Source organism: Protopterus annectens, chromosome 12.part0 (genome assembly GCF_019279795.1).
Source record: "Protopterus annectens isolate FY-2018-M chromosome 12.part0, PAN1.0, whole genome shotgun sequence".
Lineage (NCBI taxonomy): Eukaryota > Metazoa > Chordata > Ceratodontiformes > Protopteridae > Protopterus > Protopterus annectens.
In genome coordinates, this window is record NC_056746.1 from 1,143,376,082 (window position 1) to 1,143,394,243 (window position 18,162).

An 18,162-nucleotide genomic window follows, 5' to 3' on the forward strand; every position below is an offset into this window, starting at 1 on the left:
CTGGATGTAGTTTCAAGAGGTTACAAATTCCACTTTCATACCTTGCCAAGACCACACGGATGGCCAGACCTACCAAAACACCAATGGTCCGAGGCATTAAACCAGGTGGGTTCCCTCATGGCTATGAGGGCCATAGAATTGGTTCCACAATCAGAGACGGGGCAAGGCTTTTACTCAAGGCTCTTTCTAGTTCCCAGAAAGCAAAACTCATGGAGACCCATCCTGGATCTGTCAGTCTTAAATACTTTCCTGGAGATACCAAAGTTCAAAATGCTTACTCTGCAGCAGCTCCTGCCATTGTTGAGCAAAAATGCATGGATGGTGACATTGGATTTAAAGGAGGCTTACCTACACATCCCTATCAGACAGGAGTGCAGAAAATACCTCCGGTTCAAGGCGGCTCAAACATTACCAATTCTCTGCGCTGCCCTTTGGCTTGTCTACTGCGCCCAGGGTCTTCACCAAGTGCCTGGCACCAGTAGTAGCTTATTGCAGACTCAATGGTATTCAAATTTACCCTTATCTGGACGACTGCCTTATTCAAGCAGACAGCAAGGATGTTTTACTCCAGCACCTGCAATTTGTTCAAAATCTTCTCAAGTTTCTGGGATTCACTGTGAACATAAAAAAGTCAAATTTCACCCCCACACAACAGATAACTTTTCTGGGTGCTCTTTTAAACACAACAACCCAGATGGCATTCCTGACATCTGAAAAACAACTACAGCTGGCTTCCACTTTCAAAGCTTTGGCTTCTATAACTCAGCTTACTGCAAGGAAATTCCTGCAGGCTTTGGGTTACATGGCCTCCTGCATCCTTCTCATTCCAAATGCAAGACTACACATGAGAAAAATACAATGGTACCGAAAAAGTGTATGGTCACAGCATTGCCACAGTCTAGACACACAGATTGCTGTCTTGCCTTGCCTACAAAAGGAATTCCATTGGTGGACCATGGCATGTCTTCACAACAAAGGCAAAGCCTTCAGTCTACCTCCAGCCAGCCAGGTGTTAACCACGGACGCCTTGGATTACGCATGGGGAGCCCATTTGCAGGGAAAGGGTCTGCAAGGTTTTTGGACAGAGGATCAGAAGCACCTACATATCAACTTAAAAGAGATGTTAGCTGTACAGAATGCCCTCTTGGCTTTCAGGGATCTTCTACAACCAGGACAACTACTGATACGAACAGACAACACCACAGTTATGTAGTACATAAACAAGCAGGGGGGCTCACATTCCTACCCCCTTTGCAGACTGGCCATGACTCTGTGGAACACAGCACTAGCCTGCAAAGTGGATCTACAAGCTCAGTTCCTGCCAGGGAAACAAAATACTTTGGCAGACAGCCTGAGCAGGAACCTGTCAGACCCACACGAGTGGATGCTAGGCACCCACATATTCAAGACGATTACAGAAGCCTGGGGCTGCCCGGACATAGGTCTATTTGCATCCCCCCTCAACCACCAGTTACTGATTTTTTGCATAAGGACTTCTTACAAGCTAACATGGAAAGTGGATGCACTATCATTCAGTTGGAAAAACCTCAAGGGGTATGCCTTTCCACCACTACCTCTTCTACCACGGGTGTTATTAAAGATCAAGCAGGACAAGCCAAAAATGATGATTCTACTGGCCCCAAATTGGCCTCGTCAATTCTGGTACTCAACACTGAAGAATCTACCTCAGGAACCACCTTGGATTTTGCCTCAGATTCCCAATCTTTTGTCCCAACACCAGGGCCAGGTTCTGCACTCTCATATCAAAACTCTCAGCCTGGCAGCCTGGCGAATTCAGGGTCTATGAATAATCCTTCCCTTCCCAAAAAGGTCATGGATGTTATCTTAGAAGCCAGACGGCCTAGCACTAGAAAATCTTATGCAGGCAAATGGAAGAGATTTTGCACCTGGATACATGCTCAGGATTCGGATCCTCTCATTCCTAATATCCCTCTGATATTGCTTTACCTAACAGACATGCTACATAAGGGTTTATCCTTCTCCTCCATAAAAATTCATGCCTCAACTATCTCTGCACATTACAATACAGACCCTCCAATCTTTTCACATCCACTTCTGAAACAATATCTCAGAGGAGCAAAGAATTTAAGGCCCCCTAGGACACCACCCATACCTGCCTGGGACCTCAACTATGTTCTGGAAAAACTCACTCTGCCTCCTTTTGAGCCTGCTGCCACAACTGATATTAAGTATTTATCATGGAAGACAGCCATCCTTCTGGCTTTGACTTCAGCCAGGAGAGTCTCGGAGTTACAAGCACTCATGGCTGAGGAACCTTACATTATTTTTCACCAAGATAGGGTGTCTTTAAGGACTAATCCTACTTTCATGCCTAAAGTGGTTTCCAAAGTGGCTTTAAATCAAACTATTCACCTGCCAACTTTTTTCAATAATCCACAAAATAAGGGGGAAAGGATCTTGCATTCCTTGGATGTACACAGACAACTTCATTTCTACCTTGACAGAACCAAGGATATCAGGAAAACAGAGCAACTGTTTGTTTCTTATGCAACAAACTCCCAAGGTAAAGGCATTTCAAAACAGACCATTTCTAAATGGATTGCGCATGGAATTAGATTTTGTTACTCTCATCATGGAAAGCAAATCCCAGGAAAAATTAGGACTCACTCTACCAGAGCTGCTGCTACTTCAGCTGCCTTTCTCGGGCGAGTACCTACCAAAGATATTTTGGAAGCTGCAACTTGGAGTTCAGTGCATACTCTCTCTAAGCACTGTAATCTCCCTCTTTACTCTAAGTCTAGGGCAGGCTTTGTTTCTGCAGTCTTGCAGGGCCTTCTAGCTGCCCCTTCTTCTCTATAACCACCACCCCTTATCTCAGCTTTGGGATTCAACCCTACAGTGATGACTGCAACAGTGAAACACGATGAACATAGTACAGTTGTGTACACTTACCATAAATGTAGATGTTCGAGTGTCTTCACTGTTGCAGTCTGGGTTACCCTCCCTCCTGTCCCCTCTTATACTTACACTAGTGTGCTAACCTACTTGACCTTTCTTCTGAGGTGTATTTGCTACAGGCTATGGGGTTTGTGGTATGTTATTTTTTGGTTTTTACTATTGGCCTTCATTTTTAGGCACCTGACATCTGGGGCAAGAAAAACTGGAGAACATGGCGTCGGCTGGCAGCTTTGTACTCCAGGCTCTCTGACGTCAGGGAGCATGACTGAACAGCCGACGCCAGACCCAGACTTTAGGATTCTGGCCGAACGAGGACTGCCTGCTGGCAGGAAGAACCCTACAGTGATGACTGCAACAGTGAAGACACTCGAACATCTACATTTATGGTAAGTGTACACAACTGTACTTTTCATGGTTTGTGATGGGGTGTGGAGGTTGCTTGGGTGTCTGCTTTGGAGGTCTCTGTTGCTTTTGCAGATTTTTATTTAGAGCCTCAGAGTATGTTTTCATGTATTTGTGTGTGTTATTTGCCGGTGTTGGTTTAGTAGGTCTTTGTGGGACTGGTGGTGTGTTGCAAGGGTTTTCCTTCTCCTCTTGACTGTCAGTTCCAGTCTTGGGTTGAGAGAGCTTTGCCTCCAGTTTGGCTGTATAATTGCATCTCTCGCATATATTAGTGTTTGGTGGTAGAAGGAGAGGGTTGTCTGTGTACGTGAGGTAGTTGTAACATTGCCTCAAAATGCCCAGATTCACCAGTTGGACTGGAGAGTACACCTGAAACTGCCCTTTGGACATGCCTGAATAGGTAAAGTGAGCTGTTTTACTGATTAGCTGGTAGGGACGAATAGAGAGCCTTGTCCTTTTGGACAGTATAGGGGGTCTAGTGCTAGGGTTAATTAGTGCTTGTATGAGTTTTGAGCAAGTGCTGGACTGTGAAATGAATGGTTTGAGTGCTTAAGTTGACGGTTTGTCTAGTTCCAAGGGAAAAGTTGAAGAGCAGACTTTGTGGAGCCGGGAATAGTTTAACCTTAGCTAACCGGCAGGGTCAATGAGGTTGATTTTCGTACTCAGCGGAAGGCACCTCATGAGCAGCCAGTGCAGGCATAGCCATTTGGAGACATGCGTGGGTTTGGCTTTGTGACTTTGCAGAACCCTTCAAGTCATCATTCATTAACGCCCTCTTTGACAGTTCCTCTTTGTTCAGGTTGTCTGCTGTGGGGTTCAAGTTTTCCACCCCTCAGAGGACCTTCTGTAAGAATCAGCAAGGAGGGAAAAAAACTTGGTTTAGGAAGTCTCAAGGGTCTTTCCAGGACCCTCGTGGGGACACTTCCTCCAGAGGCAGAGGAGGAGAATTTAACGGCACATGCCGGCCTAGAGGTGGGGGGGTGGGGCACAAAGTCAGAGTTTCAGGGAGCCTTTTCCTGCCAGGACCTATCAGGACTCCTGAAGTGTTGCTCCACTGTTCATCTCTGGGGCAGTCAGGGGTTGTCTATCTTTGCACCTAAAAGTCTTGATAAACATAACAAACAATGTCTGGGTGCTAAACATTTTATATCCAGAGGTTATTACATTCCCTTTTCCCTGTTACCTCCAGGTCCCAGAAGGAAACTCCCTGACGTACCACTCAGAGAAAGTGCGCTATTCAATAAGTTCAAAAACTTCTACAAAAAAAAGTCATCCAGAAGTCCCGTCTGAACAAAGAGGATTCGAAACTTATTCTCACTTCTTTTTAGTGCCAAAGAAAACAGGGGACCTGAGACCTATTCTGGACCTCATCAACTTGAATCAGTTTGTCAAGAAGTCAAAGTTCCAAATGGCTACAGTTCAGCCCATTCTGCAACTTCTGTGCATGGACAATTGGATGTGCTCTGTAGATCTTCAGGACGCTTACTACCATATCAAAATCAACAGGCACCTTCAGCTGGGAACCTGTCATTACTAATTCAGAGCACTGCCCTTTGGACTCACCACAGCCTTTTGGGTTTACCAAATGTTTGGCAGTCATAGCTACTCACCTTAGGCTAAAAGGATTCCAGGTGTTTCCCTGTCTAAACGTTTGGCTCCGTACTGCACCAACAAGGCATCAACTGCTACAGTTCAGGGATTTTCTAGTACAGATCTTCAACCACCTGGGCATCATAAATCTAGCAAAACCAAACTTGACTCCTGTTCAGAACCTAGAATTTATAGGAACACAGTTGGACACGACAACTGAAGTGACTTTCTTACTGATGCATTGCATAATATCTCTTAAGACATTCGGTTCAGGACTTATTAGATCTACCTTCTCCTGCAAGACTTATTCTACGGGCTCTGGGGTCAGTGGCAGCTGCAATAGCTGTAGTTCCATTAGCAAGGTTCTTTATGAGGGTTCTTCAGTGGACCATAACAGTTCAGTGGTCCATCTTTTACCAACCACTTTTCCTTCCCGTAAAAGTGTCTTTGATCTGCAGGAGTCATCACAGTGGTGGATGCAATCAGATGACTTGTGTCTGGGCAGCCCCCCCCCAGTTGCCACAGTGACCGCGGACACTTCCCAGTGGGGAGGAGAGGGGCAGTGAGGGGCATTACCAGGGAAAGATGGTCAAAGGCATGTGGTTATCCATCAAGACCAATCTCCATATCAATGCCCTAGAGATGAGAGCAGTCCTTCTAACGTTGCAAGCCTTTCAGAACATTCTCCCTCTGGGGATGATTGCTGTTCACACAGACAATATGTCAGTAGTCTGGCACATCAACAAACAAGGAGAAACCTGTTTGTACCCGTTGTTCAGGGAGGCCATGACAGTTTGGAAATGGGTGATATCTTCATACTGCTTTCTAATTGCAACTTGCATTCCATGGGAAACCAGTGATGTTATGTTGTCCCATCTTACCTTCATTCTTGCTGGTTGGGTTCGGAGCCGGTCCTTGGAGCTGAGGATTGGCTCTAAACCCAATCAGCAAGAAGGAAGGCAAGATGAAGGACAACAAACATGGAATGTTATGGTAGGTACATAACTTATTTTTCTAGCGAACAGACTCAGCAGGTCCATTCTGACTCCTCACAAGTGGTCCCTCAAGCAGTAAATGACAAACAAGATTTTCAGCCATTGGGGCCAACCTTGTTATGACCTTGTCACCTCTCTTCTGAACTTCCAAGTGCAACAAGTATTTTGCTGTGATCCCCCCAAAGGGGAGTCACTGAGGGATGCTGTAGTCCATGATTGGCCCCCGGGCCTCCTTTATGCATATCCTCCACTTCTGTTTTTCCTGAAGGTCCTACAGAAAGCTAGCATGTCGAAGAGCTTGGTAATCCTCATTGCCCCCTTCTGGCCTTGCCAGTTGTGGTTCCCCTTCCTTTGATCTCACCTCAGGTATCTGCATTGGATTCTGGATCCCATACAGGATCTCATTTCTCACCCATCAGAAAGACAGCTTCCCAATCTTCACACCCTAAAATTGACTGCATGGTTTCTCCACTTCCAGTGATTGTAAGAAAGTCCAGGCTTGCCCCTTCCGTCTGTGACATTATCCTGGCATCTCGGATGATGTCCACTAAAAAGGTCTACAACAACAAGTGAAACAGGTTCTCAAGTTTGGGCATCAAGGAAGAATATAGATCCTTTTATCAGCATCCACAGCATCCTTTTAGGATGGAGCAAGTTTCTTCACCATCAAACTTCAACTGGCTGCGATATCCAATTAGAAAACAATCCTTTTGGTAGCTATTACTTCCACTAAGATAATATCAGAGCTTCAAGTTTTGTCAGTCAGACCTCCTTTCATTATTTTTTATAAAGACGGGGTATTCTTAAGAACAACATTTTTCATGCCTGAGGTGACCACGGAGTCTAATGTTAACCAGTCCATTCAGTTACCAATTTTCTTCCCCAAATTCTCAAACAAAGGAGAATATTTTTGCATCTTCTAGATGGTCACAGGCAGCTACGTTTCTACCTCCACATGACAAAGATGCATAGGAAATCTGATCAACTGTTACTGCTTCTCAACAAACCATTCAGGTCAGGCAGTTTCAAAAATCACTTTAGCTAAATGGATAATGGACTGTATTTCATTCATTTACTCTCAGAAAGGTATAGATTTGCTTCGACCTCCCAAGACTCATTCCACCACAGCTGTGGCTGCTTCATCTGCTTTCTCTTCCAGAGCATCACTTGATGAAATTTGTGCTGCAGCCACTTGGTCTAAGACTCGTAACATTTGTTTCACATCCTTTGGCTCGATCATGCTCTGGTACATCCTTCCTTGAGTGCCACCCAAGGATCATGTAGCTGGGACTCTGACCCATCAGTGAGGAAGAATGAAAAGGACAACATAAGATTTAGAAGTTGTGTACTCACCATAACAAGGTATCTGTGTTGTCCATTTTCATTCCTCCTCATGTCCCTCCCATCCATCCCCTGGCCTGGTACCTTTGAGAAGTGCTTGGAAGAAATTCGGAACCCATGGGCTCCAGGTTTGAGCCTCAGATAATTTTCTTCTCTGTAGTATTCCTGTAATCCTTTCAGTTATAGGGCAGCAAACGTGATCTTGGGAGTTGAGGAAGGTATGGTGCGTTATGGATAGAGGGAGGAGCTCGAGACTCTGATTCTGAAGTCTTGGAAAGCGGCCGAGTGATATGAGACCCATCAGTGAGGAAGAATGAAAATTGACAAAACAGATACCTAGTTATGGTAAGTACATAACTTCTAATTCTGGAATCCACTTGTTATATTTTCACTTTGGTGTGGCGAATGGACCATATTTATTTTGGATTATTAAGGGGCTGGTTTTCCTAGATACATTTATTAAGTTGCTGCAAGCTGTCTAGAAAGGGTCATAAGCTCAAGTTAAAGTAAATGGGTGACCTTTGGTCTCACTCTTTTTACGTAAAGGTACCCATCAGGGCTGCCCAGTCTTCCCTGTGTTATTTGATATATGTTGAGCCATTAGGATCTTCCACTACCCCTTCTTTTCTTATCCTTTTAATTTCATCCAGCATTATTGTTGCAGGAGAAATGAGTCAAGATTTTGATAAGAGCTCTAGTAAAGTCATTTAGGATGAGCTTCCAATAAGCCAAATAAGTTTGCTGGATAAGACCAAATATGTTAGGGTTAATTTAACTGCTTCTGATAGTTGGTTAAATAGGGTGCCAGAATTGACATATAGGCATCAATATATAGAGGAGGGAGATTTTGCACCATTGCAGATCATGATTAAGGCATTGTATGTGAAATATAGAGTAGGCTAGACAGTATAAAAGATTAACTCTTGCCTAGTGAGCTACTGAACGTCACAGCCACTGTGTAAGGAGTCAGTCATCATTAAAAAATTTAGTCTGAAAATTATTTGACGTCTAACCATATCTTTGGTTAAGACTGGGGGGGGGGGGCCACTTTGAATATTCAGCTATCTGAAAACAGTTAAAAACAAATTTGTCTAGCTATAATATAGCATAACCCAATCACAGAAGTTCAAAATATATATGTGGAAATGTCTCCATGGGTATTTTGTATGTTTAAAATGATTGGTTTAAGTTTTCCAGTGTGCTCATCAGTTTAGGAAGTGTTGTGACATTTTAACACAGGGCCCATGGTTGCATATATTTGAGACTTCCCCAAACTTAGAAGAGTTTGTGAGACATTTGTCAGGTGTATTAGCCCCTTTTCTAGATAACAATGTGAGGTTAAACACTTGGCTCTACTGTTTGGGAATAATTACATTAACGGGACAATCTAATTCGGAACTTAGGCTTTTAGATCCTGTAGTAGCAGCAAAGACGGTAATAAAGTAATGGAAGCAGCAAGTCTTGCCTAGTGTACAAGAGGCAGTAGAGGTGATGAGAGGCATATATGATTTGGAAGAAAGGCTGAACAATGATAAGAGCAAAATGTACTATATTAATATATTGTTACCTTTGTTGTAACGTCTAGAAAGGAGAGGACAACCTTTAGTCCGAGGAAAGGAATATTCTGCAAGGCGACAAGGCAAAAAGGGGCCCCAGGTGGTTGCTCTGAACTGAATATGTTCATATGCATGCCTGATTTCTATAGCTGTTGTAGGTGACACACTTTTTTTTTCAGGAATACATAGTTTGGTAGTTGGCAGTACTGCTACCACTGTGCGATTACTTTACTACTGGTTTGCAGATACCTGCTTAACTGTTTGTTCTTTTTATTTATTGTATGTAGTAAGGTTATCCCTCCCCCTTTATTCCAAATATTGTTGTTTAATAAAAGTTGAAATAAATTAACAATAAAAAATGCTTTCCGAGGTCAAGGGTCACTTGCTTTTCTGAACTGCACTCTTACTCGAGACATGTCTAGTAAATCGTTACTATTTTTATCTTGGGCTAGGTCTGTCTGCTTGTTTGTAGAAGGCATTCAGTTCAAGGATGCTGTGATGCTGCAGGTACAGCAGATGTCTAACTTGCTCCTGACAGTTTACAGATGCTATACTCACACTGATGTCACTGTATTCTTTCATTGAAGAAAAAAAAAAAAACAGAAGAAAATGTTTGTGCCAGTTATTTGTTTGGGGTTTAAATACTTCATTAGCCACTGCTGGTGTCTGAACCTGTAGCGTAGACGTTATCATTGTGCATCCAGAGCATACTTGGTATAGTTAGGGAAGACTGGGGTGGGAAGGTACTTCAAATGGTATGGTAAGCGTTTCAAGAAACTGAGTGATTTTCAAGTGGTATGTGAGATGGAAGGTGGTCTTTTATTTTTGCAATGCATTCTTCATTCAATTTAGACAGTGATGAAATTAAATTTTGCTCCTATGTTTTGATAACCAGTTCAGTACCCTAATTTTCATGGGTATGTTTTTGAGTGGGTCTCATCTATACTGACGATTTCTTAAAAAGAGCGTCTGCGAAACCATACTACATTCAGAATTTTTCTCAGCAATATAGTTTTTAAAACTGTTTGTATTTACAGTGATTAAAGATAAGGATAAAGAGAAGGACAAAGACAAAAACAGAGAAAAGAAATTTAAAAACTTCCTAAGAATAAAGTTGAAGAAAAAGAAAAAGAAGAAAAAGAAATCAAAATCTGGTGAGTAGCCAATGTGCTGTCTTGTAATTAACTTGTAGAAAATAGTGCTGTCCTTCAGAAGCCTTGATAGATGTATTAGTATGGATTATGGCATTACATTTTCAGGCATATTTAGTAACATAATTAATAGTGCATTGAAGGTGACCATTTATAATGTAGTAGTTTGTCTTATTCTTTGTAACAACTACCATTTATTCAAGGCAGGATTGTTTTACTTTGCAATCTCCTTTCTCTGTTGGACCTTGTAATATCAATAGACTGTGTAACAGAAGGAAGAAAATCATGGCTAAAATTAGAAGGTGTAGGTCCAGCAGGATAAAAGTGTTATCAAATTAAATGTACAACTCAGAGAACAAATAGTCTACCAGAGCCAAATTTGAGATAAATCTGACCTCCCAGGAAAGGATAATCACAGACATTCTTTAGCTGTGTCTACAACCTCAATGGAAATACATAGTTGTGTGCAGAGCTTATTGTTAATGAATCAAACTACAGAACAGTATCAAGTAAACTTACTAGCAGACAAATTCATCTCTAACTTTTCCTTCTCCCCCATTCTGTCTTCAGGAAATACCATTAATTATAACACCCCAAACTGTCACTAGGGAACAAGTCCTCAGTGCTCTCTCAAAGGGCAAGCACTCTGCAATGATGGGCCTTGGCAATATCCAAGGCCACCTTCTAAATAGCATGAAACATGACCTTTAAGGTCGGGCCTCACAAATGGAGAACGGCAACCATCATTCCTCTGCACAAAGGCAGGCTGTCAATGGACCCTGGGAAGTACACACTCATAATTCTCACCAGTTTCGCATGCAAAGCCATGGAAAGAATTATCGTGGACATGATCAGTAATGACACAGAAAACCTCCAGAAACTAGACCTAATGCAGTTTGGTTTAATCAGGGATAGGTCATACCTACTCGAGCCTGGTAGACTTCTTTGAGAAGGTCACCAAAGCAATGGATGAGGGCAAAACATTTCACACTGCTTTCCTTAACCTAGCCAAGGCGTTTGACACAGTACACCACCCAAGCATTGTCGACAAACTCAGGATGTTAGGTATAATATAGTTAGGTGAAGCACCCAATAGGATAAAAGTACTGTAATTAAACTAAACAAACAATTCAGAGGACAAATAAAGTCTAACAAAACCAGATTTGAGGTAAGTTTGGCCTCCCAGGCCACGAACAACCAAAAAGCATTCTTTAACTATGTCCGCAACCTCAAAGGCAATACACAGTTGTGTGCAGAGCTGATTGTAAATGGTGCCACCTATACCGAGCCAGAAGATATAGCAAACCTCCTGGCTGATAAATTCAGCTTCAGCTTTACTCCTCTTGCTGAGGGAGGGAAATATCATCAAATATAACTCCCCCTACTATCACTAAGGAACAGGTCCTTAATGCTGTCTCTAAGGCCTGCTTCTGTCTGAGACCAAGAACACTGCATCAAAGGATGCCTTCTAAATAGCATGAAACATGACCTATCAAGGCCTCTAGAATTACTATTTAACTGTAGCCTCCAAACAAACTCTGTGCCTCATGAATGGAGAAAGGCAACAGTCATCCCTCTGCACAAGGGTGGGCCATCTACAGACCAGTAAGTCTCACTAGTCTTATATGTAAAGCCATGGAAATAATTATCGTGGAGATGATCAGAGAGATATAGCAAACCTCCAGACACCGGACCCAACCAAGTTTGGTTTCGTAAAGGGCAGATCATGCGTACTCAACCTGGTGGACTTCTTTGAGAAGGTCACCAAAGCAAGGATGAGGGCAAAATCGTTCACACTGCCAAACTCGACCTGGCCAAGGCATTTGACACAATACCCCACTCGGGCATTGTTGACAAACTCAAGAGGTTACGTATAAACCCGTATGTCACCCAATGGGTAGCCAACTGGCTCACAGACGGGACCCAGGAAGTTAGAATTGGGAAGTCCACCTCTACAAAGAGGCCAGTCACAAGTGGAGTCCCTCAGGGATCAGTCCTTGGACCGCTCCTTTTTGGCATTTACTTCTCAGAAGTCAAGGCCAATGTCAGTGGTATCTGGCTGACTAAATTTGCAGGTGATTGCAAATTAGGAGCTGTCATTGAATCTCAAACTTACACAAATGTTCTCCAGGAGGGGCTGATACAGACAAACAACTGGTGTCAGAGTCATGGACTAAAGCTAAATGCCAAGAAATGCATAGTAGTATCCTTTGGGAAGTCATCCATCCCTGGTAACTATCATATTGATAAAACACCCCTTAGAGTTGACCCAGTAGTCAGGGACTTAGGGGACACATATAGATAGTAGTTTAGCCTTTGATCATCACATGTCTACAGTGGTGAGGAAATCATTCTATATTGTGCAACTTATAAACAAAGGTATGGCATCTAAGTTCATGGACGTCATTGTTCCACTGTATTCGGCATTCATCAGACCTATCACTGAGTACAATGCCCCCTTTGGTATGTACCTAACCAGGCATATCCAACAACTGGAACGTCCACAGAGATTCCTCACTAAAAGAATACAGTGCATTAGTAATACGTCCTATTCAGACTGCCTCAAGGCCCCATCCCTGTATTCCATCTCCTGCAGGCTTTTGAGGGGAGATCTATGCCTGGTATACAGGGCATTATCAGACCCCCTGATGGACCTCCTGCATATCCACGACACAAACAGTCCCTGAATTACCCGTTCTAAAGACTTAAACCATGCCTGTGATATAAATAGGACCTGCTGTAGAGATAGGTATGTATCCCAGAGACTACCCTGTCTGTGGAACAAGCTCCCCATCCATGTGAAGCAGAGTTCCTCCCTAATCCAATTCAAGTGCAACTTGGACAATTGGACGGGAAACCAGAAATTCATCCCTGGTTTGGCACCTATATTTCTGATGCAAGCAGGTAACCTGGAAATGGTTCCTCTCCCAGGCCCGTGCTTACACTTATCAACGGTATCAGAACTTGCCAGAGATTTGGGATGCATGGCTAGGCTTAAAAAGGCCATTGTGGTTGTTAGCCTAGTAAACACCTATGAACCTATAAATCCTTATGTCACCTGATGATTAGCCAGCTGGCTCACAGACAGGAACCAGTAAGGTAAAATTGGAGAGTTCACCTCTACAAAGAATGCAGTCAGCAGCAGTGTCCCTCAGGAATTGGTCCTGGGACCACTTCTTTTTGGCATCTACTTCTCTAAAGTCCAGGCCAACCTCAAGGACCTCTGCCTGACCAAACTTGCAGATGATTAAAGTAGGAGCAGTCATAGAATCCCCCACCAACACTAATGTTTTCCAAGTAGGGCTAACCCAGACAAATAACTGGTGTCAGAGCCACGGACTAAAACTAAATGCCAAGAGTCAGCCCAGTAGTCAGGGAGTTGGGGACAGCCTTTGACCATCACTTGTCTACAGTAGTAAGGAAATCATTTATGTTGTGCAACTTGTAAACAAAGGTATTGCATCTAGATCCAGAGAGGTCATTGTTTCATTGTATTCGGTAGTCATCAGACCTATCATTGAGTACAGTCCCACTTTGGAATGTACCTAACCATATGCATCTAGCAACTGGAACTTCCACAGTAGGTCCTCACTAAAAGAATATAGGGTGTACATAACATGTCCTGTGCAAACCACTGTAAAGTTCTATCCTTGTATTCTGTCTCATTGGACCCCACTCTTATGGACCTCTTGCATATCTGCAAAACAGCCAGCACCAGAGTTACGCATTCTAAACACTTAAACATTGCTTGTTATTATAAATAGGGCCGACGTGAGAGGCAGGTATATTATCCCAGTGACTACCCCTTCTCTGGAACAGACTCCCCATCCATGTGAAGCAGAGTTCCTCCCTAAACCAATTCAAGTGTAACTTATACAGCTGGATGGGAAACTGGAAATTCATCTCTGGTTTGGCACCTGTGTCTCTAATGGACACAGGTATCCTGCAAATGGTTCGTCTCCCAGGCCGTGCTTGTAATGTTTCATCTCCCAAGCCCCTTCTTACACTGCCAAGGGTAATACAACTTGACAAAGATTTGGGTTGCATGGCTAGGCTTAAAAAGGCCACAGTGGTCGTTAGCCTTGTACACATTTATGAACCTATATTATATCTTCGTTGCATATTGTCAGTATAGTGCAGACCCAGATTTTTTTTCACATCTTAAGAGGACTGTTACACTTTTTTTATTGTTTTGCTTGACGATGCTGAAACTGGATTGTTGTCCAAGTTTTCACTACTTTTGCAGCCATAAGATGTCCATTAGTCAGTGGAGCGGCATATCTGTTTACTGTGTGGGGATGCAGCTTGTATGTATTTGATGTGATGCATTAAACAATGCTTTGATATGCCCCCATTGATCAGGCTTCTCTTTTATGGATAAACAGATACTTAGGAGGCTTTGTTCCCTTCAGCGTTATCCATATGACCTAAGATGGAGAAATATGGTTGTTAGCAGTGTAATGGAAGGTTAAAGTTATGGATACTCAGCATATAATGCTGGACTTCATTTTTAGTGCCTGCAGCTGGAGATCTGCATCACCAGATAAGGTGGTTAATTGTTACACTCCATTAATCTGGATCTTTAAGCACATCTCTGGCTATAAAAAGTAACCCATGCAGTACTTAACCTGCCTTCTGCCTTTTTTGTTTTTATTGTTTCCCGGTGAGTAGCCAGCTTCGTTCAAAAACTGAGATAGGAGGGAACAGTATATTACAATGGGTCTACTTCATTTGCCCTAACTTCCAATTGACTGACCCCATTTGACTGACACTTCATTTGACTGACAAGTATTATTGGCAGTCTCCAGAGCACTGTAAGGCAAGTAAATGGAATATGTCCCCTTCCCCACTGTAGTGCGACCCTGGAGTTAGAATATATAGTTGAGGGTGGGTGGGGGGCATTATATTGTGTGGTTTTACTTTAATATTGCTTAATAAAACAAAAGTAAGTGGGGGGCTTTGCCCTCCACACCTCCCATTGTGGGGGGCTGTACCCCCCACACACCCCCTAACTATATATTCTAACTCCAGGGTCACACTACAGTGGGGAAGGGGACATATTCCAGTTACTTGCCTTACAGTGCTCTGGAGACTGCCAATAATACTTGTCAGTCAAATTAAGTTTCAGTCAAATGAAATTTCAGTCATTTGGTCTCAGTCAAATGGGTGTCAGTCAGTTGGAAGTTATGGTAAATGAAGTAGACCCATTACAATATATGGGAGGAGAAGTTAGTAGTCTAAGAAAGTTTTATGTACTGAGTGGTCCTAATCACTGTGGCACATGTCCTTTTGGTTCCTGTGACCAGAGCTGCATTCGCATGTCCAGCTTTATCTGCTGAGTATTCATAACTTTAATTTGCCATTATTTCAAGAGTATTGGTGTCCTGCATTGTGATTTTTGAATGTCATATCTGTGTGTAAGATTTTTATCTTGCGTCTGTATGTGTCTGGCCATGCTTTCATGAGACATTGCTCTTTTGGTATGAGTTGTTGAAATAAGGTAAGGTTTATTTTAGCTGTCTTTGTTTACCTTTCTTAAGCTTTGTGTCATTTGTTCTGTTTGACCTTTTAGCAGTGTTGGCTTAGATTTATGCTGGATATGTTCTTGAAATCAGCAGTGGAGCACAACAGCTTAACCAGAAAGATATGCGAGAATCACTGTTACACGTTTGTGCCATTTCTGCCTTAGTCTCTCCTTCTGTCTGCCGTTTTTTTTCCATGCCATCATATTTCCTGTAGCTTATTTGTCTGTCCTTTTTCTCTATAGCTAACCCCATCTGTTTATTTTTTCACTAGTACTTTTGTTCTCATTTATTTAGAGTAATAAAAAAAGACAAGCCAGCTAGATACATGTTATGTGGCTCCCTGTCAGAAGTGAGAAACCTGGAACTGAGTGTTGCAGATGTATAAAAATCGTGTTATTGTGAAGTAAATAACATCAAATATTAAAGCTTTACGTAAACTCATTAAAGCCTGTGTGTGTTGGGGCAAATTGCACCCTCCCTCCCCATGTCTTTTCTGCTGTATGTGTTCTGACTTTGAGATTGTGTAATTCAGAGTAAGGGGAATATCCCAAGGTATTTCATATTCAGACTTGATATATGCACACCATGTGTTCATTTTTTATTTCTGAGTTTGCACTTCCAACAGGAACCGTTTTTTATGCATAAAATGCACAACTTTGCAGTCTACCTCTTATTCCGTTTGACTGTCACAGAAGCAGTGCCTTTTCTTTTTGGATCTTGGTGGCTAATAGTTGTATTCCTTAACTATGACATATGCTGAGAGAGGGTCTGTATGACATTCATTGTAGTAATAATGTTGCAGCACATTTTTGCATAACCTTTCAGTGTTCATTGCAGTATTTACTGGTGACAGTCCCCACATTTGGGATAACATTCATGCACGTACTCCACGGCTAGCCCAGTGTCCAGAATTTTACCCTCACCCAGGGCTTCATCCTGTGCCCTCCCACAATGGCACAAGTACTTTGGTGGGTATACAGGGTGTGTCAGCTGATGGCATCTTCAGGTCTTTCTTGCCATGCAGTGTGCATAGCTATATGTATTTTTCAGCACTCGTTCCGTCAGTTAGCCCGCTTCCGATATCCATACCAGTACCCTAAAGGGGATTTTTTTGTCTTATTGTTTAATCTGCTAGATTTTTTGGCTCACATCTGATTAATTCTAGCTCTGAAGAATATTTTGTGAAAGGTAAGCATGTGGTAAGCAGGAAAGAAATCCTCCTCAGGGATTTTCATTATAGATGTCTTCTGCCTTAGTCCATAGGATGACATAGACTCTTGTCTATACTGTGCTTCTTTTCCAACAGGACAGTAGTTACATGTGTCAGTCTCTATAGGAGCTTGCATCCAAAAAAGGTGTGCATGCCTAGTTATGAGCCCCTGTGGCATCTTCCAAAAGCCTTTGGCATTTTCCAGTCAAACAAGAAACATACCAATAAGAAAACACATTGAGAAACAGAGTTTGTCTTGGACAACTCTGTTTTCCCTGGGTCTTTGTAGCCCCTTGCACTTAGAAGCACTTTCACAGCCTCTGACTGGCAAGACTGCTGCAGAGGCACCAATGCCATCATCCTGAACCAGTGTGGTTGCCTTGCCTTCTGAGACTATAAACCGTTCAGTTTCAGAGGTCTCTGTTGTGATTTCAGAATGGGAAGATGGTATCCCCAGAGTCCTAGTATGCAAGGAGTTTGAAATTGACCACATTAGGGTTTGTTCTGTGGCCTTAGATCACGGTCTCCAGGGTGGCTGTTCCTAGTATCACTAGACACAAAGTACCTAAGCACAAACTGTCAACTTAGGTCAGGCAGTTCCTTTTACAAGGCTTCTGCTGACTTCCTAGTCCAGTTGACTTGATCCTTTTGTTTTTGAAGGCAAAAAGACCAGACTTGGATGTTCATGACATGTCTTTAGCCATTTTAAAAAAAGAGAAGGTTGGACCCTATGCAGGAAGATTTTAATTCCCATGACTCAGGGGCAGATAAACAGCCACATGTCATCCATATCCCATTTGCTGAAGCCTGTGACTCTGATACTGAAGGCACCCTACCCTCTGTTTCTCCACCTGACAGGACGAAGGAGTTTTTCACAGGATGAAAGTGTTTTTTTCCAGTGGTGAAACTGAAGAATTTTTTCAAACATAGCAAAGGTAAACAAGCAAATATGATTTGCTTGAACCTAGACATATAGCTGTTCATGCAGTGCTCAGTATCCTGGAAGTTATGCTCAGTAATGAATCTTTGGAGTCTGTTTCTTCGGGGTCATGGATTTCCATAACTGTCTTTATAGGAACACTTTAATGATCCAGATGTGGGGTGTCTGAATCCCAGCAACCTCATCAGCAACTAAGAATCACATTCCCATTGACAAGGAAAGCAAAATGCTTGATAGGTTTGGGAAATGTTTACGGCTTTGCTACCCTTTCCTTCAGAACCTTAAATTGCCAGTCCTACATGCTTTCCTACCAGTAATCCCTGCAGGAGAAGATGAGGGATAAGGCAGAGGGGATTCAAGGGAAGGATCTGAAGCAGGAGATGCTGGTCTTATTTGACCTGTCTTTCCAGGTTAGACAAGCAGTCCTAAAAATGAGGCCGTGATGCTGTGTATGCATCATGTAAGGCAGCAGCTGCAGAGTTTGTGATATGGAAACATGCCTGGCTGAGGAC

The 18,162-nt window shown here is 42.7% G+C and overlaps 1 protein-coding gene across 1 annotated transcript in view; it reads left to right on the forward strand.

The window, feature by feature from the left end:
- LOC122817033 (trichohyalin-like) overlaps nucleotides 1-18,162 on the forward strand; it is a 1,834,860-nt gene that overhangs the window by 1,498,529 nt on the left and 318,169 nt on the right. Inside the window, exon 13 of the mRNA XM_044090165.1 lies at nucleotides 9,862-9,978. Coding sequence (XP_043946100.1) covers nucleotides 9,862-9,978 — 117 coding nt within the window. The remainder of the gene's footprint in view (nucleotides 1-9,861; nucleotides 9,979-18,162) is intronic.